Raw genomic sequence first — 26,067 nt, 5'->3', positions numbered from 1 at the left:
GATGGGCGGATCGGGTGGACCGACCCGCCAAATCGACACTTTCTAGACCTACACCTACATTATGTTAGTGTCATAGTATGACTCATCTCGATCTCATAAGATTCATGGACCTCAATTATACAAGGACCCACAAGAGAATCATACATCCTCTTCTAACAAATACAAACAACACACATGTCACTAGCTACTACACTCTTCTTTCAATTAATTTAACTAATTAATAAATTTCCATAATGGGTTAATCCAGAAACAGATAGAAAAATAAAGATTTTTTTTTGTAAGAAGGGAACCTGCAGCCGCTACCTTTTGTGTGCATTGAACGTTGGTCTATTTTAAAACGGTATATCTATTTCAATTACTCCGTATAAAATAGATTAAATATTATCGTGTATAAGTTGTTGGAATAAAAATTTTGTCATTCTATTAATGGTTTCATTTTTGCTAAATCTATCTATTTAATTCGTTTTATTATCCAAAACGGATATATCAGAGTTAGATAAGAATTTGTGAAACTTAATGAAATATTGAGAGATTGCACCAAATTGTGTCATTCATTCCATTTAATCCACCAACAAAACAAAAGAGAGAAAATCAAACCAAACACCAGAAGGAGAAGAAAGGAGGGAAAAATAACCACCAAAAAAATAAAAAAAAATCCTTCTTTTCTTCTCCAATTAAATTCATTCAAATTTAATTTCTTTTCTGGGTTTGATTTGATTAAAAAAGAGTAATTTTCAAAAACCTTCATTTTCTTTCTCAAATAATTAGGAGAAAGAAAATAAAGAAAGGATTTTTCATCCAAATAAACCAATTTTAATAAAAAAAAAAATTAAGTAAAATGATTAGAATTTGGTTAAGTTTATTGCAATTGATAGAACTTTTAATAAGTTCATGGGTACATTTGTTATATGGGCTTTATATATTTAGCAGTGCTATAACAAATGATTTATCTCAACATTTTAAGCATAAAAAAGTCAAAGTTGAGGTCAATGATGTTTCTCAATCACAAAATAATTCATTGTTTGATGATTTGCCTCCTATTGTTCTTGTTCATGGGATCTTTGGATTTGGTCAAGGGGTTAGTAAAATTCCCTTCTTTCTTTATTGTTTATCGTAAATTCTTGTATAAGACGGTTTTATTAATCACATTCCTTGCTTTATGATCCGGTTTACACAATATTAGTGTAAAATGGCATGTTGTTTATTTTTGTCTATTTATTGTTTATCACAAATTCTTGTATAAGACGCCCTTTTTTACAGCATTCCCCACTCTATGATCAGGTTTACACAATATTAGCGTAAAATGGCCTTACAAATTTATTTTTTTCTTTACTTTTACCATTTTATTTGATTTTGCTTGATGGTAGAGATTAGGAGGGTTATCTTATTTTGCTGGAGCAGAGAAGAAGGATGAAAAGGTTTTGGTGCCAGATTTAGGATCTTTAACAAGCATATATGATAGGTATGTTAGTCAGTTAGTGTGATTGATTGTAATGTATTCCGTCCGTCCTAATCATTTGTTTACATGTGTGATGGAACGTTTTATTCGAAGGTAAATAAATAATTTCGACAGCATGATTTAGCTGATGCTTGGGGGGTGTTTTTTTTCTTTTCAGGGCTAGGGAATTGTTTTATTACTTGAAAGGTGGGCAGGTAGATTATGGTGAAGAACACAGCAAAGCATGTGGGCACTCTCAATTTGGAACAGTGTATAAGCAAGGTATCTAATACTACTCCTATATGCTAGAAGCATTAGTTTGATTTTTCATGTGACATAGCATTATATGCAGAATCAGGATTTATAGTTAGGCGACGAGAATTTCCGGGGGTAAAGTTTTTTTTTTTGGTGTTGACCAAGAGCAATCTCCTTTGGGGTACTGAAGACAATTTAATGGATTGACCCTCCCAAGTTTGGTTTTTTCATTCGCAAGAGTCAGGAATCGAACCCCTGACCAATTGTTTAAAAGATGAGAGTGCTTACCACTCACAATAGCCAACTTTGGTTGACTGTTCGGGGATAAAGTAAGAATGCAGTATACCAAACTAGGAAAAAATCGAAATTTCCGTATCATTGTTTAGGAGCCCCCCCCTCGTCCTATGGTTCTGATCGGTTGGATGGTTGGATTTGATTTGTATGTGTAGGGAACTATCCTCAATGGGATGAAGATCACCCTATTCATTTTGTTGGGCATTCAGCTGGAGCACAGGTTGTGCGCGTCTTACAGCAAATGCTTGCTGATAAGGTTGGCTTATGGTTGGTTCATTGCTTGTGTGTGTGAAGTGAAATTAATTGATTCAAAAAATTTGGTTTGTAAGATTTTACATTGTATATTTTTTGTTCATTTTTAGGCTTTTAAGGGTTATGAAACTAATCCAAATTGGGTGTTGAGTATTACATCTTTGTCTGGAGCATTCAATGGCACCACAAGAACATATTTTGATGGGATGCAGTAAGTTCCGCTGTCATAATTATCTTTCCCTCGTGCCATATAGGCATATATCAGTTGGCTTATAGAATATTCTTTTGAAATTTCAATTGCCAAAACTTGTTGATTGAACTGTTGAGTGTCGAGTGAATTATTCTGTATGTTGGTTTAATCCTCGGGAACATGTACGCAGTCTTTATGTTACTATGGCTCGTCTGCAGATGTCTAACTGTTGAACTGTGTATTGTTATTACATGTGTAAGACCGAGTAATCCAGCCCTCTTTACCTCCGTATTTGTGAGCGCCTTTGAGGCAGGGCTGATGCTGTTTTGCTGTTATTTACAGTGTCGAACATCAAAACGTCTGTTTTGTAAAAAAAAAAAAGATAATTCCCATGGTACCCCTGAGGTTTGCACTTTTTCCCCAAATACCCCTATTTTTCTCCAAAACAACTTAAACTGCGCGTATCTCCTAATCACGAGTTCATAAAGCCCGCAATTTTTTCTAAATTGTAGATCTCGGAAAAACAATCATTTTGGGAGGAAAAATTTCATTTTACGAATGGGTGATCAGACGTTATAGTCGGTCAAAGTTTCTTAAACGAATAAACTTTGACTAGTCGTAACACCAGTCTAAGATAGTATAAAAACGCGTTTTTTTTCCAAATTGAAGATCTCATAAAGACGATCAACTTAGGAAAAAAAATCGCAGCTTTTTGATATCGTAACTAAGAGATATAGCCAGTCAAACGTTTTTTTGACAAAAGTAAGGGTATTTGGGGAAAAAATGCAAACCTCAGGGGTACCATGGGAATTATCCCAAAACATCAGTGTCATCAAAGTTCTTCATTCCCTTGACCATGAGCATGTAGACCTAAGTTGTGTCCTGAATGGTTTTTAAATGCTTCTGAACACCGTCTGCACAAACTGATTAATACAGGCCTGATGATGGAAGGACCATGAAACCGATATGTTTGCTTCAGCTTTGTCGATTGGGAGTGATTGTATACGATTGGTTCGACATACCTTGGCTAAAGGCATACTATAATTTCGGGTTTGATCACTTCAACATGTCATGGAGGAAGATGGGTGTATGGGGTTTAGTCGACTGTTTGTTAGGGAATGCAGGGCCATTTGCTTCAGGAGATTGGATTCTTCCTGATTTAACAATCCAGGGATCTTTACGACTTAACTCACGTATAAAAACATTTCCGGATACATACTATTTTAGCTATGCTACCAAGCGAACCCGACAATTCATGGGATTAACAGTTCCCTCTGGCATTCTTGGCATCCACCCTTTGCTGTTTATTAGAGTGTTGCAGATGAGCCAGTGGTCTCACCCTCCTGATGTTCCGCCTCCATTCAAAGGCTACAGGTTTGCCTCTTTTCTTTTGTATCGTAATGACTAATGAGGGGGCTGGGGTTGAAGCTGCGACCTTGAAGTTACTATTTTCACCTAAGAAACCGACAAAACGCATCAATTTTAGTAATCTGTACAGACAAGATTTGTTTTATAGTTACTTTCTGATGTTCGCGAAGTGGATATTAGATCTACGCAGCGTTATCCCACACAAAAGCGGTTTCTGGATGACAGACTGAAAATTATGTCGAGAATTGAATCAGATGACTGCTACTTTACGTTTTACAATAAAAATTAGCGCTGTCAATAAAATGAGCCATTTTGCTTTATTCCATTAATTTGCATCATTGGCTTGCGTAGTTTTCAGATTCTAAATACGTAGGGTAAAGATATCGGATTAGAAAAGATAGTCTTATTGTTTTGAAGAAAACAGCGCAGTTTTCTGAATGATGACTTTATGCAGGGATGAAGACTGGTGGGACAACGATGGAGCACTCAACACTATATCAATGATGTATCCTCGATTTCCTTTCGAACACCCTCATCGTCTTGTTACTAACGATTCTGATTGTCAGCCATTGCAACCTGGTATCTGGTGAGTCGTCTTAAATAGGAAATTTCAATTTTGTAGCCTTTTAACTTTGAAATCTAACAATTTACGGTTAGACAGTCTAATACGAAAGTTTCTTACCATGGTGAAGTGTTTGTTTGCTAGCATAATCGGATCAAAACCATTATAAACAGCTGCAGCGATAATTTGTTGGCAGTGTCGGAGATAAATATAATATACAATTCCGTTGCTTAGGTAGTAAGTTGGGCCTTGCCAAATTGTAAGTCTCCAACATAAGGAAAAACCTTTGCCAGTATACAATCTTTATGTGAGAAAAAGGATTACGCATCTGAGGTAGTACCTCAGACCTTGTAGTTTTTGAGCATATACACATTTTTTCCGAGTATATTACCATTTATAAATATAGTTTTTGAGCAATATTATATTTTTTTAGTATAATGTTTTAGTAAATGTGCTCAAAAACTTTATACTAAAGCAGAACCCAAATACTTTAAAATAAAACTCAGAAAATAAACAATAAGAGGTACTACCTCAGATGTATAGTCTATGAAATGTGGAGACGTGGAGTACAATCTTTATGTCGGAAATTAGAATGTTGCGAATTCTGTGGCCTTCTGTTCAGTGAATTTGTGTTCATGGTTATTTCTTGAATGATGTTCATATGCAGGTATTACAAAATCATAGAAGGGGATCACATTCTGTTCATTGTGAATCGAGAGAGAGCTGGAGTTCAGTTTGATTTGATCTACGACAGCATCTTTGAACGGTGTAGGAAACATGCATTTAGGAAGAACCCTCAAACTCTACCTAATCAAGCACAACACACAGTCGTTTCTTAGCCTTACTGAGAACAGTGTAGAGATAGGGTTACCCGTATGTAAATTCCTGCAGGAAATTCTGTGTGTAGTAAATTAGCTTAGATTTTACTCTCACAGGCGATCGTATGGAAATTTGAGGCTGTAAATCTGTAATGAAGCTTTGGCCTCTTTTTCCTGAGTCCTGAACTTTAATGTTGCATTTACTCTTCTGTGAGACGGTGCTATATTATGTGATCGATCTGAAAAAAAAAAACATAAGTAATTGCCGGCTTGCCGCTGTATAGACTGACAGTAAGAAACTTTGAAATACACATACAGAGACAGTAAGAAATTTGAAACACACATACGAGGCCGATAGTACGAAACTTGATGCTTGAACCCGTTTCTAGTCATAACCGAGTTTGGGGATCGTCTTAAGTTAAACCCGCCTTAAAGAAGTCTTGAACCAGTTTCTTGCATGACAATATGGAGTATTTCGTACTTTTGCTACTTTTCCCCTGATCTTAGAATTGTTCCGATTCATACTGGGAATTTTTTCGGTCATATTTTCAGGAATTGTTCCATTTAACTAAAATATTAGGTTTTTTTTTTGTCAAAAACTACCTTATATTTAGAGGTATTTGTAAAAAGACTACCTTATAATATTATTTTTCTTGTTTTAGACTACCTTTATTTTCTCTTTTTTTTTTTGGTCAAAAACTACCCATGCTGAAAATATGGCGAAATTTAGTCGATTTAACGACATTAACCTATCTCACATTACTCTCTTAACACAAAACAACAATGATCAAGTGCGTTCAACCCACAATTTAACTTCAAATAAGCATAATTTATGTTTTCACATTTCAATAATAACTAGGAACATCTCTTAAAATTAAGCGTAAGTACATCATGACTTCTCAAAATAGGGTCTAAGCAAGTTTGAAACATAAAGGACTCATGCGAGATAGTTAAATCAAGAAATCTGGCCAATTCCGTCTAGACTCTTAGCACATGTAGTTATTGACCAAAAATAAAGAAACCAAAGGTAGTCGAAAACAAAAAAACAATGTAAAATAGGATTTTTACAAATACCCCCAAGTATTAGGTAGTTTTTGACAAAAACCCAAAATATTATTCACAAATCTTAAAAAAAATGAGGCGATCCCAAATACTCATCTACTTAGTTAAAAATTGTCGGAAATACAAATTTAATTGGGCCGAGTTGGGAAGAGAATTTATAGACTATTTGGACCATGTCGGATTCTACGGCCCAAATTATATAGACAATTCTTTTAGACTGCAATTTTGTTTCCCTTTGTGCTCTCCGACAAGTCACATGTCCCTTTTGAAAATTTATTCAATTTAGGCATTTTTGAGGCGACCTGATAATCTCTTACGAATATATTTTTAAACACTTAAAAATAAAAATTCAAAAAATTAATACATGACTTTTTAAATAACTCTTATATTCAATCTAGAAAAGATTATTTTAGGAGGTTGATTAATTTCATAGATGAGGGTAGGAACTTTAATGATCATACAACAAGTAAAATCTATCTAATCTTGATATTTAATTATGCATGTATTTCACGTAATTATAATTTAAATAAAGGATTTTTTTGTCAAAAACTACCTTATATTTAGGGGTATTGTAAAAAAACTACCTTATATTATTTTTCTTGTTTTAAACTACCTTTATTTTCTCTTATCTTGGTAAAAAACAACCTAAGCTCACGAGATGACGAGATTTGATCGATTTAGCGACATTAACCTATCTCATATGACTCTGTTAACATCAAACAACAATGATCAACCGCATAAAAACCACAATTTAACTTCAGATGACCAAGATTTATGTTTTTCACATTTCAATAATACTTATGAGCATCTACTAAAATTAAGCGTAAGTACATCATGACTTCCCAAAATCTGTTCTAGGCATGATTTAAACATTAAAGAGTCGTATGACATAGTTTAAAACCGAAAAACTAACCAAATTTGTCTATACCATTAGCATAGGTAGTTATTGACCAGAAATAAAGAAAATAAAGGTAGTTGAAAACAAAAAAATTAATATAAGGTAGTATTTTTACAAATACCCCTAAATATAAGGTATCTTTTGACAAAAAACCCTTAAATAAAACACACGATTGATGTTCCGAATATATAAGCAACATAAATTATAGTATAAGACTGTTGTACGAATATGATGCCACTACTTAAAAAGTGATCATTTTATGTTAAATAGTGACCACATTTTACTATTTAAGATGACAACTTTTTAAAAGTGGTCACCTTTTAACATAAAATAATCATCGTTTACCATAAATGTGATGTACGTCAAGTAATCAAGTAATGGTAAGGTTGATTTCTACTTTTTTTTTTTTTTATAATCTTCAAGTACTAATTCCTATCTAATGCGCGGCCAAGCCCAAACTACAAATCTTGTGTTCGGTGGTGAGTAGGGATGGCAGTGGGTCGGGATCCGTGTGGTGAATTCAATGCTTATGTTGAAAGTTTATTCTATTAAGGCTTTTAACATGTTTGGCCAATTAATATTGACAATTTTAATGTTTGATAAACAATATATATGAATTCAATGCTTATGTTGAAAGTATTAAACACATTAACTAAATTATAATCGGCTTATATTGAAGTAATCTGCTGATTATCAATCATGGCCTATGTCGAACTCTAGCTAATCAACATATATAGTTGTATGACGAAACCACATACATAACACTTAAGAAATCGATTTAAATGACTATTGTTTAAAGAGATTGAAAGTACTAGTTATATCACCAAAGTCTACGTTCTTTTCTGGAAACTCATGATAATAAGAACTCTATAGTTAAACGTGCTTGATAAGGACTAGTCTTAGGTTTTCAGCAGAATGCGCATGAATGAGGCCAAAATGCGGTGGAAAGGGCTCGTGTTGATATGTGAGCCAGGTATACAACCTGGGAGCTATCATGAGTAACCGTTTCCGGTACACGTTAGGTCGGGGTGTTACAATATCACTTGTAAACTCATTTATGTCATTTGTCATTTTTAATAACGAATTAACGATCATCATTATATGGAAGAAAAAAGCTTTTAATTGTATCAGAGAAATTATCTGCAAAATATACGCCACCCTAATTATCACTATTCGACAAAATTTACAAAATCGCTTTTGTGAGAGAAAAGTTAATGATTATAATTTATTTGTTTGAAGCGATTTATTAACATGTCTGACAAAATTTAATTTTCACTTATTGTAAGCGACAAAACTATGGAGTCTAACCATTTATGTGATGCTTCGACAACTAACAGAAATCGTTTAACTTAACACGACATATGCTCTAAATACGGAAAACTAGACTTTCGGATATCATAACGAACATAACAGACACCAAATTAGCATCGGCCTATATGCAACACGTGAGAAATTAAAATTCTCAACTCGAAGATCTCCATTTTTTTTTTTGATGACGAGGAGGTTGGATCCTCCGGACACAAGACCTACCTGTGCGCATGCCTGCATCTACGTGAGTTTTTTCATGCGGGGATTATTTCCTCTCCGGGCGTCAGTCCCTGGAAAGTGTTCATCAGGTGATCGAACTCGTGACTGCATTCCTCCCAGGAGGCTTTGAGGTGCTATTCCTCTGGAAGATCTCTATTTTAAGTTAAAGTAATTTTACGCCACTCTATCACTATAGAAAATTATCATTATTATTGTAAGTTTATAGCCACAATATGGGCTTTAATTGCAAAGAGGGGTTAATTATACTACTTATAATCTCAACAACAATAAATTTTAAAAATTGCTAAAACTCTTTAATAATTTCCAAAAAAAATCATGCAATTTGTCATCCTCACCAATATTTGAATTGCATTTTTGAGACTATTATTACCAAAAACGTTTTCCATGTATATGTGTACAAGAAGTGTAACAAGATTGAAGAAAAAGTAGTAAATAAAGCCATATAAAAAGCACAAAATCCTCATTGTATACCACGATATTTAGCCAAATAAGAGCAAGTGTAAGATCAAACCAAGGCACGAGAAAAATGGTTAAGTCTATTCTTGGGTACATACTACATAGTGAACTTAATGCATGATCGGTTTAATTTGGATTCATCTTCAACTAACCCTTTAAACTTTTCATTAGGTCTATATATACAATATACCTGCCTCAATCTCGACTTTTGGAGATATCAGTTAATTTAATTGGTAAAGTCATAAGAAGTGATATTCATAATCTAGATTCAAACCTTATTAGCATCACATTCACTCTTTGGCTTTACACCAAAAAAATCTAATTGAACTTTTTAAACTCATCGAACTTGGATTGTTTATTTTGAAATAATCATAAGTTATCAGAATAATATAAGATGGGTAAGATGGTTAATGAGGCGCCTCGTCTGCGTTTTATATCCGTTGAAATATCCAAAATGCAAAAGATTTAGATAGCGCAGATGCGCAATGATTCATATTGAATGTAAAATAAATGTGTATCTGATATAAATTATCTTGGCGAATTTTAAATCAACAAAAATTCAACTGTAAACTATTTTACCAAGTCTTGTATGAAACCGTTTTTTCATTGTTCTTTAACTTCATGGGAGGCTTATGTCTCAAAAATTTCAATTAGGTGACCCATCTACGATAGGTAGGAATTCAATATTTCCAAAATACAACAAGGTAATCTAATATGTACATTAATACTCGTACAATTTTTTAAATTTTAGGTTATGTTTGACAAGTCATGTAAGCTTAGCTTGTTTTTTATCAAAATTTTATTTAGCTTAGTTTTTTTTTTTTTTTTTTTTTTTTGATGACGAGGGGGTTGAGTCCCCTCCGGGCCCATGCATTCCCGCACCACCACATGGACCATGTAAGCCACCCCTTCGGGGGCTGCAGTGGCCCAAGTGATCATCGCCCCAACTGGTAGTCGAACCTGGGACCTCTCAACTCCTGCATTTCTGCAAGCTTCAAGGTTTAACCCAGCTACCACTGGACTAACACCACTTGGTTTATTTAGCTTAGTTTTATGCAAGTCTTTGGTGAGTGTAACTTATTCAACCAAATAAGCGAACTGAAATAAATGCTACCTAGGCTGATAGCATGTGTCAAATAAGCCTTCATTTGCCCAAAGGTTATTTTAGGAAACATCAGAGTTGTCAAACATTTTACCAAACAAAACCTTAATGTATCTATCTATCTATATCTATATATATATATTAATCCTCTAAGTTTGCTGCTGACATGGCAGCATAATAAATTAGCAAAGATTACGTGGCAGGTTATGGTAAAACTAACATATAATATCCTGGCAAATTTGATATATAGGCAAATATGGTATGAATATGATAGTATATTTCCTATATATATTTCGGTGTATATTTCCTATATTCATAAATTTCATATATATTTTGAATATCTCTCCCATTCTTACACAGTATATCTTTAAATAAACCAATAAAATATCCTTAAAAAATATATAAAATATTTTCTATATATATTTCCGTGTATATTTCATATATTTTTTGAAAATCTCTCCCATCCTTACACAATATATCTTTAAAATTAAAAATTAAAAAACATATAAAATCTTACACAATATATTTTTAAAAACCATATAATCTTTTGCGTATTATAAAAACTTATAAAATAAATAATAAATATAAATATAATTTCTAAGCAAAAATAGATTATAAACTAATTTATTATAGGTCTATAGCTATGTGATATTCTTTCAAGCAAAATTACATAATATATTTATATAAGCAAAATTACGGAATATATGATTCTAAAACTAATTTATAACCGAAATCACGGAATATATTTTAAATTCCTATATTGATGGTACTCTTCCCAAAAACAAAAGTACTCCTAACTATATATGTTAAATCTACAAACTACAGTAATGGTAAAAAAAAAAATACTCCATCACCTATTGTGGTTGTCATTAATTATTAAATTAAGACGGTCTTATACTGTGAGATTGTTCTATATGTGGAAAGACAACTTATTTGTTAGCATTTAATGATTTTTTTTTTTATATAAAAATGGATTGTCTCATGGTGTGAGAACCTCTTATTTTATATTTTTTAACTCATTAAATAAAAATACAATTTTTTTATTAATTTAATAATAAAACTAATCTTTTTTTTCCTAATAAAAATAGGCAGTTTCATAGTCGAGGTTGTCTTAACCTATAATTTATGAATACATTTTACAAGCATTATTATTATTTTTTTCCGATGACTTTTTAATGTGTATACGAGGGTAGAAGGGCGGGCTTCATTTGATATTATTTTTCCGATAATTTTTCACCATTTAAGTGGGGTTATATATCCTTTATGTTGTCTATATATAGATCTCAAACGGGTTGGACGGGTCGAAACATACATGTCGGGTACATTAGGTTAAGCACGGGTTATGGGCCGGGTTATTAGGGGCAAAGTGCGGGTCAACAATTAGTATCTAACGCCTTTTATAGATTGGAAAAATATTTTTTAATAATTAAATTATATTTAATATTAATATTTTAATCATATTCAATGTTTAGTTTTTTAATTATTTTTTCAAATATATTATATAATAAATATTACTCCCTCCACTTTTCTATATATATGACGTTTTGCATTTACGAGGTAAGCCTTTGACTTTAATATTTACAAAAATTTATTTGTTCAAAAAATATAAAAATTGTACCATTAAACTCCTTACGAAAAACTCTTTCATATGAGTATACATATCATAATATTTAGTCTTATATTTTAAGAGATATCGAAGAGAGAAGGGAGTGTCTCGAAATGTGAGAAAGTCATATATAAAAAAATAGAGGGAGTAATATTTTTATAAAAATTATTTTAGTTTATCTTTGACTCAACGGGTCGACGTGTTCGTGTCGGGTATCACTTAAATTAACGGGTCATTTCGGGTTCCTTATCGAACGGGTTACTGCTCGATATTTTCGGGTTTTAACCCTAGAATAAATGGATGAGGTCAGGTCAGGTCGAAATTTGACAGGCTTATATCTTAGTCATGTCTTAAACTCATAACTTATCATTTAGTTAAAATAATATGGATACGAATTGTACAAATAACCAACTCTAATTTGTTGTATTCTATATTTATGTAATATCGACTTTCATATGACTGTAAGTTTATTAACAATATATGGAGTATTAGCTTAAGGGTAATCATCTAACTACGGAGTATGAAACAGCCCGTGAATTTCACGGGTTTAAAACTAGTTAACTTTTATACTTCTAAGGCATTGTTTGGTTGCCCACCAAATTCATGGGAATTCTAAAATCCCATGAATTGTGGTTTTTAGAAGTTGTTCGGTTACCCCATTTTTTGTAAAATGTGGGAGTTTCAAACTCCAAGGAATTTCAAACTCCTGCATGATGGGGGAATTTAACTACCTACCCCCCTCATGGTCATTGGAAATTCCTAGGAGAATTGAACTCCAACATGGCAACCAAACGGATTCTTGTTATTCATGTGAATTTTGATGTTGGAATTAAACTCCCGTGCATTGCAAATTAACACATGCATTTGATTTCCGTATGAACCAAACGAGGCCTAAGAATTAACCAAGTTTTCAAGAATGTGAGAAATAATTTACCTTTTATGTACTCATTGATAAAGGAAAGATATCATGGATTTCACTCCAATTAGGGGCTATATATATTCCAATAATCTAGGACTTATGGGGATAGACATGGTAATTTTAGGAAATCATGAATCCAACCCAACAAAGATTATTTTTGGTAATTCTAATACTGTACCTTGCATATAAATAAATATTTGGAACAGAATGTAAATATTATTCCTAGGCAAACATATCTAGGTAGATAAGCATACATTGTATTTTAAAATAAATCAACAGAAAAAAAAAAAAGATAATAATCAATATCGATTATATACCTAAAAAACACAATAAAAAGGTAGATTTAACTTGGGAAAACATTGAACCCGCTAAACATATATTCTTTTATTTTATTCAAATTACCAAATAAACGTTACTAAAACACAAATGTTCGAACCAAAATTAGCTGGTGTGAGTGGTAAGAGTTCGCATCCTTTAAACAAGTGGTCAGAGATTAATATTCTAAAAGAGATTGCACCAACTGTCGGTAGGGGATACTCCTAGTCAACACCCAAAAAAATCTCGAGTAAGATGGTCACTCAGTAACACATCAAATGACATTTTTATGCTCTTTATGAAAAATTTTTAAATTAAAAGTAAACAAATGAATAAGACAGATCGATAATTTCTAATACCTTGTACATAATATAATGCAATTTCTCAAAATACTTACCGAAAATAAAATATTACTCGTATTTTTAAGGAACAAAATAAAAAAAAAAATTCGAAAGCGTCCAAAATCAGTTGGTGACATTAAATTACTCCAAAACTAGACGTTTCACTCTTCCTATAAATTGGGAGAGATCCCCACAGAAATTTTCAACATTTCAACTCAAAAAAATAGCACTAAAAAATAGAGAGAAATTCTTACAAGAAAATTTAATAAATTAAAAAAAAAAATGTGTGGTGTAGAGATTAAGAAAAACGGGAATGGCAATAGTGAAATTAATAATAATTCGACTCGAAATTATGAAAATGGTAATGGCATTACCAAAATTAATGGTAATGGTAATGGAATTACTAGCAATGGTGTTCATCATTCATCTCGTCAAAACGACGACGTTGTCATAAACCTTGATCAGTGAGTTCTATTTCTTCTTTCATTTTCAATTCATTTGTATTATATGTTTTAATTTGTTGACTTTTTTTTTGCATGTATTTTGTGCAATGTTGAAATACCCGAGTCATTTGTTTACCTTTTATATTTATTATTACAAGTATTTTAATTAAAGGTAAATAAATGATCGGGACTGGGAAAGTATGTAAGTTGCGGGTCGTATAGGTAGAATCCATGATAAAAACCCAAATTCAATTTAAAATATTTTTCTTTAAATAAAATCGTCGAATTGAAATTGATTGAAATAGTAAAATGTTACGATAATTCTTTTAATTGCATGTCGTATATCTGATAATCTGACGTGACACTTATTCACTGTGTCGTCTCGTGTCATACACTTTAATCTTGTATTCAAATTCCCTCAAAAATACTTTTTACGCGTTACTTATGACATGCACGCTTATAATTTACAATAATAATTGTGTAAAACCGTCTTACCAACGAATTCTTGTTTTGCATGGCACAGGGGTGATCCAAAAATGTACTTCCCCTATTGGAAAAATGTCGACGACAAATGTACGATAACAATAAAAGCGTCGGAATTGATGAGTTACTTCGCCGATGTTAGCAATGGTGGCGTGTTTTACCAAATGCCGGAGTTCACTGAGGCCGTGAGACGGGTGCACCGTGTTGTTGGTAACGCGGTGGCGGATGATCGGTATATAATTGGTGGGACAGGGTCATCGCAGTTGTTTACTGTTGCTCTTAAGGCGTTAGCCTCTACTGTCAAAAGTAGTACTACTGATTATGAGAACTACCGCATTCCCGTTGTCTGTGCTGAGCCTTATTATTCGGTAATTTATTTATTAATTGTTATTTAATTAATTATTAATTAATTAATTAATTAGTTTCTTTAGTTCTACTTGATTAATTGATTAGTTATTCGTTTATTAATACAGTAATTAATTAATTATTTTTTTTAATTTCTACTTGATTAATTATTAATTATTTGTTGTTTAATTACATTTGCATGTGCTTGAGAATGATTGATTTTTGTATAATGAGGTGTTTATTATTGATGAAATAAGTTGCAATATATACGAGGTGTTTTATCGAATATTTATACGGAGTAGATAAATATAATTTCTTATATTCTCGAATAAAAATTGATAATTATGAGTTATGACTATGAATCCATTAATCAAAAAGAACAAATATGGATAAAACAGATTTTACGGCAAAAAAAAAATGTGTTTAAGATTCGGGGTAACGGTTTTTCAAATAGAAGCTTTACCATAAGAATCGTAAGTCATATATTCAGTTAAAACCGTTAAACATGTTAAATAACGGTTTTAACTTAAACACAAATACGACAATTTTATGACCGTTAAGAAGGCGAATTTAACATTTAAAAGTGACCAACTACTTTTCCCGGGTTAAAAAAAATTAATTCCAAATTCTTGGTAACTCATTTATTATTCGATTCTATTAGAAATCCTTGTTATTATCAAAAAAGGGTAGATTACATGAACTTTAACGCATGCATGATGAAAATCACTAATAAAACGTTACATGCATGATGCATGCACAAGTTTCACGACCTAGGTAACTTTCGTTCTCCCTTTAACGTTAGACCGTGTCACCAGTGGCGGAACAAGGATTTGAGCTGAAGGGGCGAAAAATTTTAGGGAGGACGGATGACTAATAATATAAGGTACATTTGAAAAAAAAATTCGAAAAATAACATAATTTTGGAATATTAAATTAATATAAAATCACATAACTAATTACTCCGTAACTTTTAAAGCATAGATGTTAATGATCAATATTAGTTAAGTTGATTAATATAAAAAATCGCATAATTTTTTAAGCATAAATGTTTTTTTTTTTTTTTGCGTAAAGGGAGATGCTGATGGGTTTGAACTCAGATTATGAGTATTACCAGCTAAACTAGTAGAACGGCGACATGTGCTTTAGAGCATAAATGTTAATGATCAATAATTAGTTAACTTAATGGCGCCGAATGCTTACTAATGATAGTCAATTAACTTTAGAGCAAGAAGGCGAGAATATAGCTTAAGAGTTTAATTGAATGATTAAGAGTTAAGAGTTGCATTAATTAGCAATGAGTGACTTAATTAGTGGGTTATTATCCTGTAACCAGCCGTGTCTTGTGCTGCAAATGTATGCCATCTTTTGCAAACATTGTTCATCTGTTCTAGACATAGCCAACATGTTTTAATATTCTTTTTGATTAATTTTTAGAAAATTATTATGAATTGATAATTACTGGAAGAATATATATATGCGTAATAAATACTCTTATGAATTTTTTGTGGGTAGTCTTTATACAATTATTTGAAAAAATTTAATTAGTCCATGATTTCATGTTTCAATTAATTTCCTTATAATTAATTTGCGTACAATTGAAGTTTCACTAGGCGAATCATGTACTTAATTGTCAATTATTATTTTTTTGAAAAAATCCGACTTGGGCTATGTGCAATAATAGCCTTAGGAGCGAGTGTGTATTTACCAAGATTTAATAGAATTAACCTGACTTGAATTTGATCTGGACTTTTATTCCAATAAAATAATCTGAATTTGACCAAAACTAAAAACAACCCTGCTATAATAAATGCTTGTTTGGTTACCCCTTAAAATTCATAGGAGTTGAAAAATCCCTTGAATTAAAAAAGAAGGACTTGTTTGGTTGCCCACTTTTTGACAAAATGTTGGAATTTAATTTTCTAAGGAATTAGAAACAACTCCTCCACAATAGAGGAGTTCAATTAATTAGCCCCCCCAGGTAATTGCAAACTCCTGTGTAATTAAATTCCTGTGTAGGCAACCAAACGGGTTTGCTAAAATCACATGAATTTATATGGGAAATTAATTTCCATGATTTCGGTATTCCATGGAGTTAGATTCCAACAGTCAACCAAACGAGATATAAGACACCCGAAATATCTTCAAACCAAAAATGACCCATTTATAACAACGAAAACAAACACAAGTATTACGAATCAAGGTGTCTTGACCCGAGCCAAAATAGTTTAGATCGACCCAACCTAGTAAATATTCGATCCAAATAACACGTTTATCGGCTCTACTAAAGTCAAATACCCTACAAAATCTTGCCAACAATGAATTGTCTTCCGATCCTTTGGGTCCTATATACTCTATAATAGGTCTTGGTATAGACGGGTGGGACGAACAGACAGGTAAAGACCTCTAATAAAATGGGTAGGGGGACAAGGTGGGACACCCCCATGTGCTTCTCACTTTATGGCAAATGGGTATTTTGTGACAGGAAATGGTATCCGTCTATACGTATAGACGGATAGTGTCCGTCTATAATGAGAATTTGTGTATACTCTATTACTTTTAGAAGCCATGGTCCATGGATTTATTCTACTTGTATAGTATGGAATAGACATATACTAAACATATATGTCTAATTGTTGGCTACACAAAAACTTACTTATGTCAGAATGTATAGCTAGATCATGAACACAGAACTTATGAAGAGAATAACGTAACCAACATAGAGTATTTTTTAAGAGTAAAGAATAAAAAAAGCACATGCAATGATGCAAATTTGGACGTATGCTGTTTAATTGAGAAACCAAAAACACATGATCATGTGTTATTGTGTGTTATAATCTAAAGAAGCATTGATGGTCATCACTCATCATTTTTATGTGATTAATTCCATGGGCCGACCTCCTAGTTGTTTTTGCATATACATCAAAGTTTACCTTTTTTGGTCACTAGCTAGGTAATCAACTTAAAGACGTATTTCCTTCGTTCTAGTGAATTGTTTACCTATGATTAAAATACTGCTTAGGAAGAATATAGAAGTAGAAGAATGGATCGAGCAAAGAGGGTATATAAAAAGCTTTATCGGTATATACTTGATATCTTCTTTGATTACAATGGAGGTAAATAGACAGTGACGGATTTAGGGGGGTTAGCAGGGGCGCTCGCTCCCGCTGAACATTTGAAACATTGGAAATTTTGAAATTCCTAGTCAAAATTTTCGAAATTTTTCGAGGTTTACTTTATGGCGTTACTAGTTTGCCCTCGCTGAAATTTTTTGTCCCCCCTAACGAAATATCCTGGCTCCGCCACAGTAAATAGATATAATTAAGCGATATATGGGAGCGCACGTAAGTCAAATGTGTGAAACCTATTGACAAATAATGTCCCATGCGTAACTGGTAAAATCACGAGAAATAGTATATATTCATCTTTATGGATTTCTTTAGAGCACCCACATTGAAGAGGATGAACCATCATCTTAGATGAGAGAGAGTGCTAAGAGGATGTCCTCTTCAATGTGGGTACATACTCTTTAGCATCCTCTTTGAAGAGGAAGAGGATGACATCCTCTATAAATAGAGGATGTTCTTGTCTTGGCCCTTGTGCCAAATAAGAGATAAAATTATACTTAAATGGTGAAAGAGGAGAGGAAGGTAGCATCCTCTTTGATGTGGACACAAAGAGAGAAAGAGGAAGGAGATAGTGGAAAGTGGGGTAAATGAAAGAGAGTATGATGTGTCAAAAATATAGAATAAAAGAGAAAAAATAAGAGGATGAAACCATACTCTTCTGTACATGCTCTTACAGTTTACAACAACAAAAAACAACACATACAAATAAAACAAGTCATTAGGAAATAGGATGTAATAACCTTAAAAGATATTGTGATTTCTGTATTCTTCCTAATTATCGAGTTGGAAATTATAGACAATAATATTTTCACTAATTTTGAATATAATTTGAAACAATTAATTAATTAATTTTTTAATAGTCAAGGTATAAACTTTGATGTATTCTACCTTGGCAGTGTTATGGAGAAGCATTAGAAGAAGGAAAATCAGAGGTATATAAATGGGAAGGAGACGCGAACAAGTTTAAAGTAGACGGGCCTTACATTGAGGTTGTGACCACCCCTAACAACCCCGATGGCCGGTGTCGAGAGCCGGTGGTGAACAAGGAAGGAGGGATGGTTATATGTGACCTTGCTTATTACTGGCCTCAGTATACTCCTATCACTGCCCCTGCAGACTATGATGTTATGTTATTTACCTTGTCTAAGGCTACTGGTCATGCCGGGTCACGTGTCGGGTGAGTCTAAATTGTCTCGATTTATTATTCTTGACTTTAATTTACTTTTTACAAAAATTGTTTTTGATACTAGTCGATAAGGAAAATCTATGACAACATTTAATCAATAATATGTGAACGTAAAATTAAATTCTCTTTTATATTTTGAAAAAGAATATTACATTACAAAGTTTTTGTTGGTTATAGAATTTTTTGGATAATGAGTGTTTATTAGCAAATTAATTAGTTAATTAGCGTTCGTTTGAAACTATTTTGATTCATAGTGTCCACGTCATCATTTGTATTTTTTTTTTATGTTTTATATAAAACCGCTAATGTTAGTGGGGCCAAGATTTTGAGTTAGGGGGCGAAAAATTTCAGTGGGAGCGAACAAGCAAGGCCATGAGTGAAACTCGAAAAAAATCGAAAATTTACCTTAATTTTTTAAAAAAATTCGTTTTCTAGTGGGGGTGAGCGCCTCTGCTAGCCCCCTACACTCCACGACTGCGAAATGTATGTACTAATCTAAAACTGTAAAAATGTTGCATGTTTAAAGGTGGGCAATTGTGAAGAACAAAGAAGTAGCAATGAATATGATAAAGGTGATGACATTAGAGACAATAGGGACTTGTCATGAAGGCCAACTTCGAGCAACAAAGCTACTCGACTTTGTTGCTGACGGCTATGACGACCAACTTGTTGATGACAAGCCGGATGGACTCTTTGAGTTCGGCCACCGTGTCTTGGCTGAGAGGTGGGAGAAGCTAAGAGCTGCTGTCGAAAGTTGTGGTGCTTTCAGCTTACCTGACTTCCCTTCTGATTTTTGCAACTTCTGGGGTAAACATTGTCAGCCTAACCCAGGTAACTATATTCTTTCTACATACTAATTCATCTTGGGTCATTCGAAAACAAACTCTTTTTTTCCATGAAGCTAGTGAATTATTTTGTAATTTCTTAGAATAAAAAAATCAGAGGCAATTTTTGGCACAAAAATCTTTCCAGATTGTTAGCATTTGAATACTGAAAATGTCTTAGTCTAGTGGTTAAGACAGAGGTATTGTGGACAACAGGTCCCAGGTTCGAATCCCCCCTCCCCTTTATTCTAATGCGACTATGGGCGCGTTTCGTGAGACCAAAAAAAGTTGTTAGCATTTGAATTTTCTAAAGATTCAATTTAAGAAAATAGGCCCAACGTAAAATTTGAGTTAAATGTAAAGAATGATGGAAGACGAAAAAAACGAAAACAAGAGAAGCATTCCCGGGTTTATGTTCAGCTAAAAATGACACCTGATGATGGTTTTATAACTAATACTGTAATGTCTTTGGTTTTGATGGCAGCCTATGCATGGATGGAGCTGAAATCCGGTGGAGAAGCGGCAAAGCTAATGAGCGAACTGAAAATAAGAACAAGGTGTGGAACAAGGTTCGGAGTATCAGCTAAGTATATAAGGGTTAACATGATGGAGAGTGATGTCTCTTTCAACCTCTTTCTGGAAAGGCTTTCAACTATCAAGCTTGAGTAAACCAACCAAAAATCGGAAATTGTTGCGGGAAATGTAGTAATGTATCGGAATAAATCGGTGTATCTTAGATTCTTAGTCCTAAGTACTCTAGTATCATAGGGATTAGGGACTATTTATGTAGTGCAGTTGTAAGAAACAGTGACCATCCTGCTTTAGCCTGCACCATGTAACAATCGGTAGCAGGTAGTCGTCGGAGAAGTGTCTAAGTATCGTGTCATGTTATGTGTGTTTTAGGTCGTGTCGAATTAATATATGGAAAAAGTGTCCAGATTATTTCCTGCATTCACCTCTATTCAATTCCTATGTTGCAAATAAAAAATAAAAAAAAATAAAAAAAATAAAAAAAAAAAATCCTATGTTCGAAACAATACCGACACTTCACTTTAGACCAAAAATAGCCATATCCGACACACAACACCTGTGTCGGAGAGTCGGGGTAACACAGTTCAATTCTACCTACTACTCCACTTAAATGTATTTTTGGAGTATGCAAAGACAAAAGGGAAGCACAAGAAAAGGTAGAACAAAGCAAACAAAATGCATTAATCTAAAGAGAGAAAAAGAGTCCACCTGAGCTTCATTGATATAACAATCATCTCGCCCTGTCGCAATTCTTAGCATTCAGTCGCGATAATCTTTATACTGACATGGTTAATCAGACGATTGGTCATCCCAAGATAATGAAACTGTGTTTTCTGGATTTACATTTAAATTTTGGTAGTCCGAATGTTTGAAACACAGAACATTTAATTACATAAGGCAGTTAAACTCCAGTTTTTTCGCCATTCCTACTTCAGACGCAAACTCACTTACAGCTCAAGTATAAAGATTCTATGAATTGTGCACAGAGAATACCATATATAAACAAAAGGTGTAGTTAAGTACCATAGTTATATCATACCAAGGTCCGCTTGTCATCAGTAGAGTTGTAAGTGAAATAGCAGAGGTCAGCTATATACAGTGCAAGTATTTTATATCGCAAAGTCGCCTCCAAGCTCGCTGATGACCTCATTCACTTTGCTCACGATATCTGAAATATAACATTTGAACAAACTATTAGCCATTTACAATGAAAGGTTTATTATTACTCTTTGTTGGCAGCTGATTTCAGATTTCATATTTACGAAATCATAGCATGTTTAGTTGAAACGCAGTAAGTCTGCTATAAGATAGTCTCACGGTGAGGCCTGCCCAAACACTCAGTACTAATCCGAAATTCATCACTTATTCAGGAGTTAATCAGACTGTCTTACTGTGAAACGGTCACATATAATAATGATTATGACACAGCAGTGACAGCACCACTGAACATCCAATTTTGGGGAAGCCGCCATGTTTGTGACTTAAAAGTTAAAAATATAACATGTTCTCAGCTAATTAGACACTTTCTCCCATGAGCTCGGTATGCCACTACTAAACTAAACAGCATAGGAATCTATTTTAGTCGCCAAAATCGCCATCTATTTTTAGAACAGGAGTTCAAAAAGGAGATTATTGATGGGGAAAACAACATCAGGATTATGAAAACGTCAAGTAGTTTGGTAAATCACGAGGCCTTCAGTGAACCAACTGCGTTAGTGGATTTCAAAGCTTGTGATTCACATTTGAACATGCATAACTACAGCACAATATGACTATATCCCACAGTAAAGATCTAATCTGCCATGCAAACGCTATAAGAACAGGAAAAATGATGGACGGAACAACTTGTAACCTATCGTAAGAGCCACTTACCAAGGAAAGACGCGTCTTGCATATATTTCTGCAAGGACAGAAAACAGAAAAAAGAAGAAAATTATTAGAGGCAATATGTTGAATTCGCTCATGGTTTCAGAGTTACAGGAGGTGTAAATTGCATGATTGAGATGACAAGCTACATAAAACCGGTACTAAGGCTTTGTTTCGAACTTTGGATACAATTCTAGGAGGAAAGTGAAAGGGAGGGAAGGGAAGGGAAGGTGAGGGGGAATGAAACAACAATGTTTTTCCGCTAAATATTTACAGTGTATCCATTTTCCTCCAATCCAATTTGTTGACCAAATAAGGGAAATTTTCCCCCTCCCTTCCTCTCCAAATCCATGCATCCAATGAAGGGTTCAAGTGAAGATTGACTAGGCATCAAGCATATATAGCTGAAAAAGTTACCGCAATTTGAGCTTTCAAGTCAGGTTCTTGAACTTCAGGTGCAAGAGTGAGAGCTAAGGCATCTGCATTATGAGGAAGAGAAGGGTTAGCATCTAATTCCAAAGCCACCATATCATATAGTACCAGTCTTGGTTGGGGAACCGTACTTTGATCAGGGTCGGCATAGCAACTGGACAAAAGTGATGTGAAACTAGGAGGAAACGCTGCACCATTGTTATCAGAATAGGGAACAATATCCTGGGTCTGGGACTGCGCCTCCTGCTGGTTCTCATCATGGAAGTTCATTAGCTCGGAAGAAGCATATATGGGATCCTTTATGCTTGACGTATCAGGTCTGCAAATTGATAAGAACTCTTTCGAGTTTAGATGAGGGAAAGAAAATATAAAAAGAATAGGGCAAGTTTTAAGGAAGCCAAATCATAGCATCTCCTTACCTATACGGAGGAACGAATTCAGACTGAGAAGATACCGGAGACAGGACATCAATAGGTGAAGGCTCTTTAGGGAGTTTGTTTGAAATGACGTCCTATGATCATGTAACATGGAGTAATTTAATCTCATTTCCTAGAAAAAAGCATGATGTGTGAAATTATTTTATGTTGTTACCTCTAATGAGGTTATGAAGTTTTCTATATTAGAGGGCGTTGAAAACCGCAATGCAAACTTCTGCTTCTGTTAACAAACGAATATTGTCACTAAAAATTAGAGATGACAAACAGCAGAAAGGGTCCCATTCATGGATACGACTTACGAGTCACAGTCAAGATATAAGTGAAGTTTAATTGTCTATGGCTCTAGTCAGTGAGGCCCACTATGGTTCTTGTCAGGCAAATGAAAGTCTCAAGATTCTGTTAACAAGTACAGGTTGCTTCGAGGGTGACAAACAAAAACAGCAGAAGGATAAACATCTCATCCATGTAAATGAGCCAAACTCAAGATTTATATGCAGTTCCAACTTCTAATTGTGTTCATTACTTAACATGGCAGGAAATGAAGATTGAACGAAATTACGGAAGTATATCAACAACTTTCAGTGTGACTACAAAAGAGCAATGCACAGAAGTAGCAAGTTTCCAGCTGAAAGCAAATGTCCAGATTCCAGTCGCAATTACAGTCAACATTTTCAAAGGAACAGACACTTGTTCTTGACACGAAGCTAGCCTTTAAATCCTATTGAAGCTTAAACTAGATGCCATCTGAGAAAAAAAAGGTTTAAGGCAGCATACCTCCCCTGCGTTATCATAATAGCTTGCAATAAGAACAAGACTGCCTCGAGTGGGAAACCCAGAGAGACATGAAACTTGTGGCCACGCAAAATGGAGTTTGGAAACATAGTGCTCTTCCTGCAAAATAAGCATAGCATTCTTTTAGTACACAGCACTGACAAAAAGTCCAATAAAATAAACTGTCAGAATCAAGTTTATCCTGCATTCCTGCATACAAAGCATTTAAAGTTCTTAAGTTGAGTATATCAGATATCAGTCACATACATACTCAATCAGACATACTAAACTATACTAAACAGTTCACCTAAACGGAGGTATGAGTATGACCAGTTTTTTGCGAAGATAGTCTTAGATATGATTATCACAAGTGAAACAAGAATCGAATGCTTTACTCTGACAAAATGCAACTTGAATTGAAACACCAGTCCTAACTTTATCACTATGTATCATGGCTTACGGGTGTAAATATCATCTACTCCGACTAAACATCAACAAAGTTTTAGCTGAACAAGTGTAAGCCAAATGTTGACTATTGCCATTTCACATCAAATAATTTATTTTCTCGAGTTCAAAGCATTATCGTTCATCTTCATCCTATCTGAGTTCAGTTTTGAAAATTTACAAACAATTGCGCCTTCTTACAGAATTTAGGCAAAAATGTATACTCTAAATATACGTCACATCAACACTCATAATTCTTAGATCAGTCCGAAAACAATCATTGTTTACTACTGAGAAACTCGTAATGTGATTCAAGCATACTACTGAAAAATTACAAAAAGAGACGGCAATTAGATAAGCAAAAGAACGGCAATAACTCAGGTAATTGATTAGCGAAACAAATTAGCAATTACTCGTAATCAGTTAATTGGTGCAAGCTACCGTTAAGCTTAATACAATCTGCAAAAACAAAACTACAGAAGCTCAAATTCTTCATCTCTTACAATAATTTCAAGAATCCTCCAAATCACCTCCGCTCAAACCTCTTCTGATAATCTTACACAAATCTTACCTAACCTAACATCAATATAGTTCAATAACCGACTCGAAGTCAATTGTTTCAACAGTCTCATACGCAGAATTATCCCCAAAAACATGATATAGTTCAATAACCGACTCGAAATCAATTGTTTCAACTGTTTCATACGCAGAATTATCCTCAAAACAAACATATTTTAGATCAAACTAAGCGAAATCGCACAAATTAACCTACAGTTCAAGTTGAAATTCTCATTCATAAGCAGAATTATACTCCAGAAACGTATAATCGATCAAATTAAGCGAAATCAAACACAAATACACAATTAACCTACATTTCAAGTCGAAATTTTCATTCATAAGCAGATTATACTCTAAAAACACATTATACGTCAAATTAATCGACGTCACTCACAATTAACCTAAAATTCAAGTAAAAATCATCAATCATAAGCTTAATATACTTCCGAAAAAACGACGTAAACGAAATTGAAGAACAAAAGGAGAGAGAAATTACGAGAACGGTGTCTAGTAACGAGACAGAGAAGACGGAGAATTCGGAAGAATGATCGGACGGCTGTAGAGAAACGGTAGAAGATCCGACGGTGGAGAGCCAAGTCGGTATGAATCTCTTTTTTTCCAAAAGAGAAAGAGAAAGAGGATTATCATTGTTAAGATTATGAGAAGAGATGTACGAAGAAGGATATGAGAAACAACGAGAGTATTGAACTCTCCATCGCCATTGCCAATTCGCCATTGTTGAGTCCTCGAGTTTTCTCTTCGTTAGTGTTAGTTCTCCCGCCATTTTTTCTCTTCGGATTTTGATTTGTGGAATTGTGTGAAGGGGGGAATCTATGGCTTGCTTGGATTGAGAGTAATAGAAGGGGAATGAATCTATATCTATATATATTTATAAAAGAGGCTTTTTTCGAGCGATTCTAGAGCGTCCACATCATCAAAAATCAATTTAGGAAAGTATCATAAATAATAATTTTTGATGTAAAAATAAAGTGCAGAATCTTTTAATTATTATAATATATATATTTCCTAAATTATATTCAAGCGATATTTCCAATTCTTATATAAAAACTTTTCCATTTCATTTGACAACAAAGTATTGTTAAAAAAATTATGAAAATAATATAATTAGATTCGTGATAAAAAATGCTATCATTAGAGTATAAATTTTATATCATTTGCACATATTAAAGATAGTGTA

General features: G+C 33.6%; 3 protein-coding genes across 3 annotated transcripts; 2 read left to right on the top strand and 1 right to left on the bottom strand.

The window, feature by feature from the left end:
* Nucleotides 1–513: 513 nt before the first annotated feature.
* LOC141598609 (uncharacterized) lies at nt 514–5,376 on the top strand. Its single transcript, XM_074418309.1, has 8 exons — nt 514–1,078; nt 1,368–1,462; nt 1,617–1,720; nt 2,143–2,243; nt 2,350–2,450; nt 3,366–3,803; nt 4,252–4,383; nt 5,027–5,376. The coding sequence occupies exons 1-8, from the start codon at nt 839–841 to the stop codon at nt 5,196–5,198; spliced, it is 1,383 nt and encodes a 460-aa protein (XP_074274410.1). The 5' UTR covers nt 514–838; the 3' UTR covers nt 5,199–5,376.
* Nucleotides 5,377–13,625: 8,249 nt separating this feature from the next.
* Nucleotides 13,626–20,753, top strand: LOC141598608 (tryptophan aminotransferase-related protein 1-like). Its single transcript, XM_074418307.1, has 5 exons — nt 13,626–13,888; nt 14,391–14,718; nt 18,717–18,997; nt 19,533–19,837; nt 20,315–20,753. Exons 1-5 carry the CDS (start codon nt 13,707–13,709, stop codon nt 20,497–20,499), a joined length of 1,281 nt encoding a protein of 426 aa, XP_074274408.1. The 5' UTR covers nt 13,626–13,706; the 3' UTR covers nt 20,500–20,753.
* A 395-nt stretch (nt 20,754–21,148) lies between these two features.
* Nucleotides 21,149–25,704, bottom strand: LOC141598607 (protein POOR HOMOLOGOUS SYNAPSIS 1-like). The gene is made up of 8 exons (XM_074418306.1): nt 25,366–25,704; nt 23,871–23,987; nt 23,251–23,316; nt 23,079–23,170; nt 22,791–22,978; nt 22,645–22,706; nt 22,234–22,261; nt 21,149–21,529 (listed from the first exon to the last, which is right to left on the bottom strand). Exons 1-8 carry the CDS (start codon nt 25,651–25,653, stop codon nt 21,471–21,473), a joined length of 900 nt encoding a protein of 299 aa, XP_074274407.1. The 5' UTR covers nt 25,654–25,704; the 3' UTR covers nt 21,149–21,470.
* Nucleotides 25,705–26,067: the final 363 nt, after the last annotated feature.

The sequence above is a fragment of the Silene latifolia genome, chromosome 9, assembly GCF_048544455.1.
Source record: "Silene latifolia isolate original U9 population chromosome 9, ASM4854445v1, whole genome shotgun sequence".
Classification (NCBI taxonomy): Eukaryota; Viridiplantae; Streptophyta; class Magnoliopsida; order Caryophyllales; family Caryophyllaceae; genus Silene; species Silene latifolia.
Note: the sequence above shows the minus strand (reverse complement) of the source record. Positions and strands in the feature narration are given on the sequence as shown.

Bases quoted from the DNA above. Each gene is read 5' to 3' on its own strand.
- LOC141598609 (XM_074418309.1), top strand. From the start codon at position 839: ATGATTAGAATTTGGTTAAGTTTATTGCAATTGATAGAACTTTTAATA. The intron at 3,804-4,251 runs GTTTGCCTCTTT...GACTTTATGCAG, and splicing joins CCTCCATTCAAAGGCTACAG to GGATGAAGACTGGTGGGACA. The intron at 4,384-5,026 runs GTGAGTCGTCTT...GTTCATATGCAG, and splicing joins CCATTGCAACCTGGTATCTG to GTATTACAAAATCATAGAAG.
- LOC141598608 (XM_074418307.1), top strand. From the start codon at position 13,707: ATGTGTGGTGTAGAGATTAAGAAAAACGGGAATGGCAATAGTGAAATT. The intron at 14,719-18,716 runs GTAATTTATTTA...CTACCTTGGCAG, and splicing joins GTGCTGAGCCTTATTATTCG to TGTTATGGAGAAGCATTAGA. The intron at 18,998-19,532 runs GTGAGTCTAAAT...GCATGTTTAAAG, and splicing joins CATGCCGGGTCACGTGTCGG to GTGGGCAATTGTGAAGAACA.
- LOC141598607 (XM_074418306.1), bottom strand. From the start codon at position 25,653: ATGGCGGGAGAACTAACACTAACGAAGAGAAAACTCGAGGACTCAACA. The intron at 22,979-23,078 runs GTAAGGAGATGC...ATCAATTTGCAG, and splicing joins GAATTCGTTCCTCCGTATAG to ACCTGATACGTCAAGCATAA. The intron at 22,262-22,644 runs GTAACTTTTTCA...CTGTCCTTGCAG, and splicing joins ACTTGAAAGCTCAAATTGCG to AAATATATGCAAGACGCGTC.